Here is a 13,805-nt window from a genome sequence, read left to right as displayed (position 1 = left end):
AGGTGTCACTTTTTTCCCTTTCTCTCTCCCCCTTCACTCAATTTTTCTCCCTATTCAGTAAATGAAAAAATTTTTAAAAAGATGCAGTTAGATAACAGGCCCCTAGATGGTGCTGTTGTTCTTTGTTAGGCTTTGCATTTTCCCTCTATAATTACAGTGAAGTAGAAAATGATGTCCTATTCTGAAAAAAGTTTACTGTTAAGAGTTAATTCAGTGACATTCAAAAATGACATTTAATTACAAATCATGTGGTCCATGTACATTTGACATTAATTAAAGGGATAATCCATTAATGATTATATCAGAATGAATATATCCTCTTATAATTAGTCCATATTATCCATCTCTATTTTCTCTAGGTATGCTTATCTAAGCTCAAGAAAATTAACAAAAACTAAAGGATGACTACTAAAAGATATTTTAAAAAAAATTATTACAGGATAGAGACAGAGACATTGAGAGGGAAGGGGGACAGACATTTGTAGCCCTGCTTCACAACTCATGAAGCTTTCCCCCGCATTTGGGGAGTGGGAGCTTGAACCCAGGTCCTTGCACACTAAAGTATATGTGCTTAATGAGGTTCACTACTACCCTAAGCCAAACCAAAAAATTATACTTTTCAAGTACCAGTTCTAACAATATATTTTGATGATTTTTTCATTATAAATTGCTGCCTGAAAGCAAAAGTGCACAATAGTTTGCAGTGAGTCAATAAATGCAGCAAGCAAGTAGAAAGACCTAAAAAGACACCATAAAGTACCTAATGAAATAGTTTCTACTTAGACCTTGGTACCCTCCTCACCTACCTATTACACTTCCCTCAGTCACTCCAAAGCTAACCTTATCAAAGTAAGGACTACAAAAGCTGAATAAGGGCAAGAGACTGGCATACTTTATTGATAACTCTTTAGTCACTATCAGGCCACCCATCAGCGGGGGCCCTAGTCAGGGAGTCTTGGGATTCCCACAGAGACATGATGGGTCTAGACCTCGAACAGATCCCTCTCTCTGTTGTCACTGGTCATCTCCATCAGGAAAAACATAATAGACCCCTTTGGGGGCCCCCATAGGACCTTGCCCTCAATGTGGATCAACAATGATAGAGAATGTTCCATCCTCTGAAGGGCAGTTAGATAACACATTCTATCTACCACCTGAGGAAGATGGGTCCTGAAATTGAGCCAGCTTGGAATGTTCCTACTTATGACCACAGAAGGCAAGCTCAAACCTACGGGGATGTAGAGGTTACATAGGCTCCTATGCTGCATATGGGCCCCAGACCAAATCGATGGGGTTTAGTCAACAATATTTATACACTTTTCCCATATTTGGGAGCTACTCTCTTCCCTGATCCAGCTTTCTAGCCCTTTTTCCAGTCATGACATCATCTTCCCAGACAATAACATAGGTCCTCTTGCATATCAGATGTCAGGCTCAGGTAAAAACTAATAAAGTCAAGGGCCCTTTGGAATATACCTAAAATAGACCTACCAGCTATTTCCAAAAGAGAGAACCCCAAATCTTCATCTGCAATATTCCAGGTTCATGATTAGTCAACAATTTGTTTGGCTTTATATGTTAACCCTTTTTTTCAGCCACCAGGTTCCATGATGCCAACTGGACTTCCCTGGGCAGATGACCCCACCAATATGTCCTGGAACCCTGCTTCCTCAGAGCTCTGCCCCACTAGGGAAAAAGAGAGACAGGCTGGGAGTATGGATCAACCTGTCAACGCCCATGTTCAGTGGGGAAGCAATTATAGAAGTCAGACCTTCCATCTTTTGCACCCTATAATGACCCTGGGTCCATACTCCCATAGGGTTAAAGAATAGGAAAGCTGGGAGTCAGGCTGTAGCACAGTGGGTTAAGCACAGGAGGTGCGAAGTGCAAGGACCGGCTTAAGGATCTCAGTTCTAGACCCCGGCTCCCCACCTGCAGCTTCACAGGCGGTGAAGCAGGTCTGCAGGTATCTATCTTTCTCTCCCCTTCTCTGTCTTCCCTTCCTCTCTCCATTTCTCTCTGTCCTATCCAACAACAACGACATCAATAACAACAACAATAAAACAACAAGGGCAACAAAAGGGAATAAATAAAATAAAAAATAAGTTTAAAAAAAGTTAAAAAAAAAAGAATAGGAAAGCTATCAGGGGAGGGGATGGGATACAGAGCTCTGGTGGTGGGAACTGTATCCTTCCTTATCCTATGGTCTTGTCAGTGTTTCCATTTTATAAGTAAAATTTTTTTAAAAAAATTGCTATTATAGCTGTTTTTATTCTCAAAAGCCCTGCGATATTTAGAAGCACAATGACAGGTAAGTTATATTACTCTTTTAATCACATGAACAGGACATCTTTTAAAGAAATGTATTGCCTGGTAGTCCAGGAGATGGCGCAGTGAATAAAACACTGTACTCTCAAGCATGAGGTCCTGAGTTCAATCTCCGGCGGCACATGTACCAGAGTGGTCTAGTTCCTTCTCTCTCTCCTCTTATCTTTTTCATTAATAAAATAAAATATTAAAAAAGGGAAAGAAATGTGTTGTCTGTGGTCTTGGAGGTGGTACAGTGGATAAAACACTGGACTCTCTAGCATGAGGTCCTGAGTTTGATCCCCGGCAGCATATGTACCAGAGTGATGTCTGGTTCTTTCTTTCTCTCTCTCTCTTCTTATCTTTCTCATTAATAAAGAAATAAATAAGATCTTTCAAAAATATTATTATTGCTATTTTTTTTTACCAGAGCACTGCTCAGCTCTGGCTTACGGTGATTAGGGGGGCTGAACCTGGGACTTTGGAATCTCGGGCAAGAATCTGTTTGCATATTATGCTATCTACCCCCTCCCTAAATAAAATATTTTTTTTAAAGGGAAAGAAATCTGTTGTTCTCTAGTATCCAAAAAGGGATATACATTATACTTAGGAATGTCTTCTGTTTTAACCTAAAAGAGAACTTTTTTTTAATATTTATTTTATTTTTTTTTATTTATTCCCTTTTGTTGCCCTTGTTGTTTTATTGTTGTAGTTACTATTGTTGTTGTTGTCGTTGCTGGATAGGACAGAGAGAAATGGAGAGAGGAGGGGAAGACAGAGAGGAGGAGAGAAAGATAGACACCTGCAGACCTGCTTCACCGCCTGTGAAGCGACTCCCCTGCAGGTGGGGAGCCGGGGTTCAACCAGGATCCTTATGCCGGTCCTTGTGCTTTGCGCCACCTGCACTTAAAAAAGAGAACTTTTTAATAAAGAGAACAAAATCATTTTTACATAAAATTTCTGATAAGAAAAAGAATACATTCCACCTCCTCCCCCTTCCAGAGCACTGTTCACCTTTGGTGGTACCAGGGGTTGAACCTAGGACTTTCGAGCTTCAGGCTGGAAAGTAAATGTTATATACCAGGCCCATGCTCCTATTTTTGCCTTATTAAATTTTACACTTTAATGAGTGTAAAATTATGCTCAATCAATATACAGAGCAAGATAGCACCTATGAACTCACACAGCTACATTTTGGCTTCTTGTCAGTTGAGTGGGAAATAAGTGGTAAGCAAAAATTACATCCTAGTGAAGTAAAACTGTTTTTTGTTTCAATACTGATTTTGTCAAAAAATTACAGTGGCAGTGGATCTCTGTTGATCTGAGGTAATATTGTTATATGTGGAAGTTATTAGTCCACCTGTCCACCAGTCTATCTGTTCATTCATCCAAGAAAACAAACATCAAGCAAACTGTATTGAGGACTTATGTTGCAAAGAGCAGAATATAGAAAGAAAGGTCCTACTTCTATTTTCAAAAAACCCAGTCTACTATGAAAAAAGGACTTTGAAAAGTTCAGTTCAGTTTATTATAGTGTCAAGTAGATTTACAACTATTGCACTTATCATTCTGCTGACAGAGGCCAAAATCTAATTTTCTTCTATCAAGTTGGGTTTTCACAATCTTCAATTACACAGGCAAAGAAATACACCTTATGTCCTATTGCGAACCTCCCTCACCAGCCCTCACCCCCAACTCCCACCCATATAATTTGCTGCAAGTAGGGATTTAATTAGGATAACACCTTAAAACCATTGATTTCTTATGAAATAACTGTGATGTATAGCAAGAACTTTATATATATATATATTTTAACCCAAATTATGTAGGAAAGAAAAACAGCTCCTGCACGCCAAAATCAAATGCAGCCGTATGAGCCAAAGTAAGTGTGTCCTCCCTTCAGAACCCCATGTAGTATTCACATAATGGTTTGACTGCTGATGAGCTAACTTTTTGGACAGAGGGAAACAGTAAAAGCTAAAATGAAGCCCAGCATATAAAACTCTTCTAAAAAAGTAGAAGAAAGTCATGAACATTGTTGGAAAAGTGTTTTACATCTCTAACGAAATTCTATTCTATTGATCTGTTTGAAAGATTGTCTCCAGTTAAATTGGCTGTAGCCCATAAACTATAACTGATTCAGTTACATCAAGAACCACTTTTTGACTTTAAGCCTGGAATGTAAAAGATATAGCAGGAAAGTGGTTTTTAATTTATTCTAATAATTAAGCAGGAATGAGGTGAGGTGAGGGGGGTGGCAAACAAACAAAGAGCTTTCAATTTCCTAAACTATTTTTCATTCTGATTACATCAGGAATAAATGAGCTGTCGGGGTTTGCCATTGTTTTCCAGCTTAGAAGTTGTTCTGTATTTGGAGATAGGTTTGAGTCAAAATGTGCCACTATAATAAACAGAGCATTTATTACCAGGGCAATACAAAGAAAATGAATTTTTCTTTGGGTCCCCAGAATTGTCAAAAGAATGATTGCAGACTCAGAAAATGTGCTTTATAATAAACATGTTAACATAAAGTATACATGGAGGAAAGACTTAAGTATAGCAGGCATGTGGAAGGATTAGTTGTATTAGCAAGGCAAACCAGGATGGTTTTGGTTCTTATAACTAAGGTACACTAAATTCTGACTCCTTTCAAATCCTTGAATAAACATTCCAACTAGTCAATAAAGTCTCCCTTCTGGTAGCAAGGATTTGCCTGGTAATAAGAATGTGCTCAAGTCGCTAGAGTTAATTTAATATCAAAAACGGAATTTAGATTACCAACCATGTCATGATAGTTATAGCGTGAAGAATATCAAAAGGTCCTCTTTCTAAACTGAAGTAAAAAAAAAAAAATGAAGAAGTGTGGTTAATTTACTCAAGCTGATGAAAACAGATGTCCAAGTGCGACTTTTGCTCATAAGCCTCCCCATGCTGCATGTCAACAGCCACTTTCCCTGGGGGAAGTGTTTCTACCTTGCTAATCCTACTTGATGTGTTCCTCTGTAGACTACTGGCTCATGGGTTTCGATGGGCACATTTCTACTTTGAAGGAAAGCTAACTACAAAACCTAGATGTTTTCTGCTTGCAGAAAATTCTAGTGTACCATGTACAACACAGATATTTTTTCTCAGTTTAAAAAAATAGTGCAAAAACAAATCTGATAGTCAAAGTGATAAGAGTTCAAGTGAATTATTGTGTGAAGGAACACACTCAAGCTTCACCTTCTGCTGACTTACACAAACTGAATGTAGGTTTTGGGAAATATACCAGATTTTCCCATTAGCTCTCCGTTCATCCAGTCATCATCTACAGATTCCAGCTCTGTTATTAGGTCTCCAGCCTGGAAGAAGAGAGGAGTTAGAGATGGGTAAGAAGCCCACCTGGATAAGGAAGGTAGAATCTTCATTTTATGCAAGTCATTTATCTTGATTTTTCTGAGAGGATTAAATGATATAAAACCAAGAAAATCTGCACCTAATGATGCCATCTGCTTAGATGCCTCTTATCTACAAGGTTCACTCTTCTGTCATTGTCAGCCTTGCTGTCTCTCTCATTTCATTGCTTACATTGTGTTCCCCAGATCACTATTCCTTTTTTTAACACTTTTTAAAATATTTATTTTTTTAATATATTTTAAAAATATTTATTTATTTCCTTTTGTTGCCCTTGTTTTATTGTCGTAGTTACTGATGTCGTCATTGTTGGATAGGACAGAGAGAAACGGAGAGAGTTAGGGAAGGCAGAGAGGGGGAGAGAAAGACAGATACCACCTGACTCCCTTAAAATATTATTTATGTATTCCTTTTTTGTTGCCCTTGTTGTTTTATTGTTGTAGTTATTATTGTTGTTGTTATTGATGTCATCGTTGCTGGATAGGACAGAGAAATGGAGAGAGGAGGGGAAGACAGAGAGGGGAGAGAAAGATAGACACCTACAGACGTGCTTCACCGCGTGTGAAGCAATTCCCCTGCAGGTGGGGAGCCAGGGGCTCAAACTGGGATCCTGCACTTAACCCGATGCACTACCGCCTGACTCCCCATTCTTTTTTTTTTTTTTTTTTAAAAAAAAAACAAGTTCATATATTTTTATTATTTTTATTTGCTAACTGGATACAGAAAGCCAGAAATTGAGAGGAGGAAGAGATAGCGAGGGAGAGAGACACCTGCAGCTCTGCTTCACCACTCGTGAAGCTTTCCCCCTGCAGGTGGGGCTAGGTGCACGAACCCGGGTCCTTGTGTATTGTAACATGTGTGCTCAACCAGGTGCACCATTGCCTGGCCCCTCACCATTCCTAAAAATCTAACATTCTTCTTGAATAAGTAACAGTATCAGCTATCAAATGACACACACACCCATCATCATCATCATCATCATCATCATCACTGAACAGTTACTTATTGAGCACCCACTGTGAGTCACACACTGTTTCTGGCACTGTAGATAGAGCAATGAATGAAGATATCATTTTAGAGTGGCAAGACAAGATACATAAACTAGTAAAGACAGAAAGTATGAGGTTATTATTTCATTAGGCAGTCAGGGAAGGCCCCACTGAATGTGACATTTAAGCAAAGGCTTGGGGATGAGAAAGCAAGCAACATGCTTATTGGATGTCTTTATCCGATTCTCTGTCCTTCCCAGGAACTAACTCATTTGAACACTGCAGTCCTAGTCTTCTCTCTTAAAATATCTAAGGACCAGGGGCTGGAGGGTGGCACACCTGGTTGAGTGTATGTTACAGAACACAGGGATACATGTTTGAGCCCTGGGTCCGCATCAGCAGGAGGAAAGCTTCGTGAGTGGTGAAGCAGGGCTGCAGGTGTCTCTCTGTCTCTCTCCCTCTCTATCTCTCTGTTCCTTCTCGATTTCTGGCTGTCTCTATCCAATAAATAAATAAAGATAACTTAAAAAAGTAAGAAAAATATCTATGGACCTATCTGCAAATATATATACACACACACACAAATTTGCCATGAGGATTGCCTGTACCACTCTACCACTCCCAGTGGTCACTGGTTTCTTCTCTGCAGGTAGAGGGTGAAAGACAGAGATACAAAGAGGAGACACTGCAGCACTGCTCTACTGTTTATGAATCTTTATTTTTTCTTTTATTTTTACTTTTACCAAAGCACTGCTCAGCTCTGGTTTATGGTGGTGCAAGGGAACTGACCCTGGGACTTTGGAGACTCATGCATGAAAGTCTGTTTGTATAACCATTATGCTGTCTACCTCCACCCCTACTTATGAATCTTTGCCCCTGCAGGTGTTTAAACCCAGGTCCCTGCACATGGTAATGTGTGTGTTCTACTGGGTGAGCCACATGCTGGCTTCTGAAATCAACCAATCTATCTATCTATCTATCTATCTATCTATCTATCTATCTATCTATCTATCTATCTATCTATTTTACATATTAGTGATGGAGGGGGAGAACCAGAACATTACTCTGGCAAATGCAATGCCAAGGACTGAACTCAGGATCCCCCTGCATCAGAGTCCAACATCATCCACTCCTCTAGGGCCACCCTAGAGGATTTATTTTTATAATTCTTATTCTAGAGAAATATATTTAGGCTGGGACATAGCATAATGGTTACGCAGACGACTTTCATTTTCAGATTTAATTCCTAGCACCATCATAAGTGAGAACTGAGCATGTCTTGGTAAAAGTCTACTATTAATAATAATATAAATAAAGAAGTATCTCTAATGCTTATTAAATATATAATCCTTATTTTTATCTTATATCTTATTTTAAAGGAAAGGTATCTGAAGCACAGAGAAGTCAAGTAACTTGCAGTGTCCCATGTTTAGTTAGTAGAAGAAATAGGACTCAAATCAAGAGTGGTTTCAGGGCCTCTGTCCCTAACCATTAGGCTAAGGGATGATCACTTTTGCTGATGGACCTTTTTACTTAGAAAGGCTTTTACTATAATTGCCCTTTCAACATCCTGAACATTTTGTACTCTACAATTATTCTTCTACATAATGGTATTCTCCTCTACCATTTTGGCTTATTTCAGTCTTCCATGGCCTTAATATAAAATGTGTATTCTTCCTGCCTTAAAGAGCCTTGCCCTGATGCAGAACACTGATTTATCCTCATCAGATTAGTCAAAGGGACTGCATATTATTCATGTGTGAATTATAATTCCTCAACAGATGAAGACATAATTTTGAAATTATTTCCTGAAACTATTTTCTTCTTTATGTTCCCTAGCCATTTCTTAGAATCTAGGTTTAAGATTCTACAATGGTCCTAGATGACCCTGGATACTTTTAAGAATGTCTTCATCAGGCTAAATGGATTTATTTGTAGCTCTAGTACATTGCTCCCTAGAAAATGGCTTAATACTTATTTTTTAAGTGAAAAATGGAAAGGAAAAATGCAGACTATCAGTGTCATTAATTTACTTGATTCTGCCCAAATTGGTAAAAATTCTATTCAAGGTATTGATTAAAAAGTCTCTTCAGGTTTCTAAACTATGACATAATTGTTGTTTCAAACTTTTCCTTTTTCATTTATACACATTATATTAGTATTCTGAGGGCTAGGTCATTTTTATAAAGTTTTTCTAAAATTTTACTTTATTTTTTATCCCCTAGAGCACTGCTCAGCTCTGGGTTATGGTGGTGCTGGGGTCTGAATAAAAGTATTTTTTATATTTATTTGTTCCCTTTTGTTGCCCTTGTTGCTTTATTGTTATAGTTATTATTGTTATTGATGTCATTGTTGTTGGATAGGACAGAGAGAAATGGGGAGAGGAGGGAAGACAGAGAAGGGGAGAGAAAGACACCTGCAGACCTGCTTTACTGCCTGTGAAGTGATTTCCTTGCAGGTGGGGAGCCTGGAGCTTGAACCGGGATCTTTAAGCCAGTCCTTGCGCTTCACGCCACCTGTGCTTAACTTGCTTCATTATAGCCCAACTCCCCTGAATAAAAGTTTTATCTATGGAGCATTGTGAATATTTAGCAAAATACTAATGGTAACTAATATACTTAAAACAGTGCAAAATCTCTTAACAAGAAAACTCTAGAATTGGCTTCTCTACAATAATTTGTAAGATGAAGATACCCTGTTTCCTGAAGAATACTATCAGCTACATAATTTATATTGACATGATTTAAATGAAGGCCAAAATAATATTCAAAATGTTTGAATCCAGGGAGCTGGGTGGTGGTGCACGCGGTTAAGTGCACATAATACTAAATGCAAGAAGCTGGGCAAGATCTGGGTTCGAGTCCCCACTCCCCACCTGCAGGAGGGATGCTTCACAAGCAGGGAAGCAGGTCTGTAGGCGTTTCTCTTTCTCTCTTCTTCCACCTCAATTTCTTTCTGCCCTATCCAATTAAAAAAAAAAAAAAGGAAAAAATGGCGCCAGGAGCAGTGAATCCATAGCGTATGCACCAAGTTCTAGCAATAACCCTGAAGGCAAAAGAAAAAAAAAAGTTGGAATCTAGAAAGTCCACTCACAATGAATGAGTGAACACAATATGGAAATATAAAAGGAATGAATATAGATCCACTAACTTTAGACTGAGAAGGATGAGGGTAACAACTGACAAAAACATTTTAATGGCCAAGAACTTAAATTAAAAAAAAAATAAAGAAATGGATACAGTCACCATGTTATAATTTTGTGTAAGGGAATTTTAGAAATGACATTTTAATGTGAAAAAGCGGAAAAAAGGAGAACTTAATTACAAATGAGGAAACTATTAGCCTTAAGCTGATATAGCTTGGAAGAGGAAGAGAAGGAAGGGACGAAGGAAAAGAAGGAGGAAGAGGAGGAGGAGGAGAAGGAGGAGGAGGAAGAGAAGAAGAAGAAGAAGAAGAAGAAGAGGAGGAGGAGGAGGAGGAGGAGAAGGAGGAGGAGGAAGAGAAGAAGAAGAAGAAGAAGAAGAAGAGGAGGAGGAGGAGGAGGAGAAGGAGGAGGAGGAAGAGAAGAAGAAGAAGAAGAAGAAGAAGAAGAAGAAGAGGAGGAGGAGGAGGAGGAGGAGGAGGAGAAGGAGGAGGAGGAGGAGAAATAGGAATTATTTTGGGGATAGTGTGGTTATCAAGGTTTTCATTACCTACTTGGTAACTTAGATTTTCTTTTTTTTTTTTTTAATTTTTATATTTATTTATTTATTCCCTTTTGTTGTCCTTGTTGTTTTATTGTTGTAGTTATTATTGATGTTATTGTTGTTGGATAGGACAGAGAGAAATGGAGAGAGGAGGGGAAGACAGAGAGGGGGAGTGAAAGACAGACACCTGCAGACCTGCTTCACCACCTGTGAAGCGACTCCCCTGCAGGTGGGGAGCCAGGGGCTCAAACCGGGATCCTTCCTCCTGTCCTTGTGCTTTGTGCCACTTGCGCTTAACCCGCTGCGCTACCGCCCGACTCCCGGTAACTTAGATTTTCAATGTTCACTTTCTATACTTCTCTGAGAATTAGGACCTGGGATCAGTTCATTCTTAGCTAATGGTCAACACTATACTCAAATATCCCACCTTTCAATGGAAAACACCTCAAAATGTATAGCTATTTAATGCAATCACAAAATTTATAGCTATTTAATGCAATCATAAATTTATAGCTATTTAATGACCTTAAAGGAAAGCTCATCTTCATTCTCTCCATGGAAATCATATAAAGCTTTGGCTTTCCTCCCCTTCAGTGCTGGAGTAGACCTATTTTTCACCTCAGCTGTGAAGAAAAAAAAAACACACAAAATTTCAAATATTATATAGAAAATCACTGAGTTAAAACACAGATCAAACATTTTAAGATATCCTTTTGTCATTCCCAGTACAGAATATTTTCAATTAACTTTTACTTGAGAACGAACACACACACACACACACACACACACACACACACACAGACACACAGAGTTGCTGGGAAAGTCATGACATGTTTTTCTTCCTTTTTTAAAAAATACATTTAAAAATATTTTATTTATTTATTGAGAGAGATATGAGGAGAGAGAAAGAGAGGCAGAAAGAAAGAACCAGACACCAATCTGGTACATGTGCCGCCAAGGACTGAACTCAGGACCTCACGCTTGAGAGTCCAGTGCTTTCTCCACTGTGCCACCTCCAAGACCACATTTTTCTATGCAAAACGTGTTACAATTTTTCTGACAGCCATATATATATATTTTTCAATTTTTTCCTTATCTCTGGGGCCCACTGCTCTAGACCAACTTTTTTAAGCAGAGAGTCAAAGACAGAGGAAGGGGAAAGATGCCATATCACAGAAGCTTCCCCAAATGGGTATCAGGGTTGATGATGGTCCAAAGTGGACTTGGGCAAACAAGATCAGTGATATATATATATATATATATATATATTTCTGTTTTGAGTTAGGGGTTTATTAGGGAAATAGGGGGATGCATTGGATCGACCTTCTCGTGGTGCATCCCGTGAGTACCCATTTATTGGGGAAACTGACGATCCTTCCTAGCCGACTGAATCCACATGGATCCCAGTCACTTTCAAAGCCAGCAACAAGCAGACATCAGGCTCAACCTGACGCTGTTGACTGGCTACGGAAGAAGGGCAAACGCTAGAAGAAGAAGGGAAATAGGAGTGGTGAAGACACCCCAAGTGACAGAAAGAAAGCCCTGAAAATGTTTCTTTTTTATTACCTCTAGTTTATTTACTGGATAGAGACAGCCAGAAATTGAGAGGGAAGGCGGTGATAGAGGGAGAGAGACAGCTGCAGCCCTGCTTCACCACTTGCAAAGCATTTTCCCTGCAGGTGGGGAAAATTTCTCTTTTCAAGCCAAGTGGGGGCCTGGCCTTGCCCTCCCCCAGAAGACAAGAAACAAGTGGGTTATATTCTGTTTTTTAAAAAGCACGTCTTCAATAAATTAAGACTAAAATTAAAATTTATGCATATGCACTATCCAGGTGAGTTGTCCTCAGGCCCAAACAATGTATTTTGTAGACAAAATTAGTTACTGTTCAGTGAAGCCATTTCCAAGCACCCTCTAGCCTCCCAATAACCCCAGTGAAATTTATGAAGACAGTTTCCACAATTACAAACTGTGAAGTCTGTAGTGGACCATCCTGTCCAGGGTTGTCCCCCCACTATGAGCTCTGATCTGCTGGGGTGGGTTCTGGACACCTACCACGCCAAACTGGAATAAGCAGGTAGGAAAGCGAGTGACTGAGTATACACAAATGATTGTTGAATACATTTTACTTTATTTCACATCCTGATTATTACTATTCCCAGAACAAGCTCAGCTCTGATTTATGGTAGTGCTGCAGACTGAACCTGGGACCTCTGGGCATCAGACTGAAAGTTTATCATGTAAACTGCTCTCCCCTGGCCCTTGGCTCCCTTTCATCACAGGGCCATCACACACCCACCCACACTCACTCCAGTGGGAAAACTGAGATACACCGAGGAACCTAACTACCCATCTTTGAGATGTGGGAAGAAACCAGGGAGCCTGAGAAAAACCACATAGGCATGAGGAAAAAGGGCAGGCTTCACACAGAGAGGGGCCTCATTTTAATCAGATTTAAAAAAATCATTTCATTTTATTTATTTATTTTAATTATATTTATTTATTGGATAGAGACAGCCAGAAATTGAGAAGGGGGAGATAAAGAGGGAGAGAGACAGAGACACCTGCATCCCTGCTTCACCGCTCGCAAAGCTTTCCCCCTGCAGATGGGGATTATTTATTTACTTATTTTTACCAGAGCACTGACCATCTTTCTCTTATGGTGGTGTGGGGGACTGAACCTGGGACCTCTTTGCATAACCATGTGCTATCTAACTCTGTTCATCTCATTTCATTATTATTATTTTTTGCCTCCAGGGTTTATTGCTGGGGCTCGGTGCCTGCACTTCAAATCCACTGCTCCTGGAGGCCGTATTTTTCCCTTTTGTTGCCCTTGTTGTTTTATCATTGTTGTAGTTATTATTGTTATTGCTCTCATTATTGTTGGATAGGACAGAGAGAAATCGAGAGAAGGTGAGAGAAAGATAGACACCTGCAGACGTGCTTCACCCCTCCTGAAGCGACCCCCCTGCAGGTGGGGAGCCACGGGCTTGAACCGGGATCCTTATGCCAGTCCTTGCGCATTGCACCATGTGCACTTAATCCGCCACACTACTGCCTGATCCCTGAATTTTTCATTTTTTAACCATTAATATAATGATATTTTTCCCTTTCTCACTCTGGCTCTCTCTTCCTACCTTAAAAAGTTGATTTGGGCGGTCTGGGAGGTTGTGTAGTGGATAAAGTACTGACTCTCAAGCATGAGGTCCCGAGTTCAATCCTCACCAGCACATGTACCAGAGTGATGTCTGGTTCTTTCTCTCTTTCTCATTAACAAGTAAATAAAATCTTTAAAGAAAAAAATTCACTTGGAGTGAAGCTGCCAGAGTGACAAAAACACCCACCCCCCCATACACTTATGTAGCAATACCTGTTATATAATGATTCAAATGGCCAAGGTTTCCCATACAAGAGAAGATGTCCCACAGTTGAC

At 39.5% G+C, this 13,805-nt stretch overlaps 1 protein-coding gene across 6 annotated transcripts in view; it reads right to left on the bottom strand.

Moving 5' to 3' along the window:
* Positions 1-3,812: 3,812 nt before the first annotated feature.
* Positions 3,813-13,805, bottom strand: part of SH3D19 (SH3 domain containing 19) — a 217,774-nt gene continuing 207,781 nt past the window's right edge. For 5 of the 6 annotated variants that reach the window (XM_060178964.1, XM_060178966.1, XM_060178969.1 and 2 more), the window contains 2 exons: positions 10,901-10,998; positions 3,813-5,648 (listed from right to left, as the gene is read on the bottom strand). In XM_060178964.1, the coding sequence (XP_060034947.1) occupies positions 5,541-5,648; positions 10,901-10,998 (206 nt within the window). In that variant the 3' untranslated portion in view covers positions 3,813-5,540. The remainder of the gene's footprint in view (positions 5,649-10,900; positions 10,999-13,805) is intronic. The other variant, XM_060178965.1, reaches the window with a different exon arrangement.

The sequence above is a fragment of the Erinaceus europaeus genome, chromosome 19 (assembly GCF_950295315.1).
Source record: "Erinaceus europaeus chromosome 19, mEriEur2.1, whole genome shotgun sequence".
Classification (NCBI taxonomy): domain Eukaryota; kingdom Metazoa; phylum Chordata; class Mammalia; order Eulipotyphla; family Erinaceidae; genus Erinaceus; species Erinaceus europaeus.
This window is presented reverse-complemented; position numbering and strand designations above follow the sequence as displayed.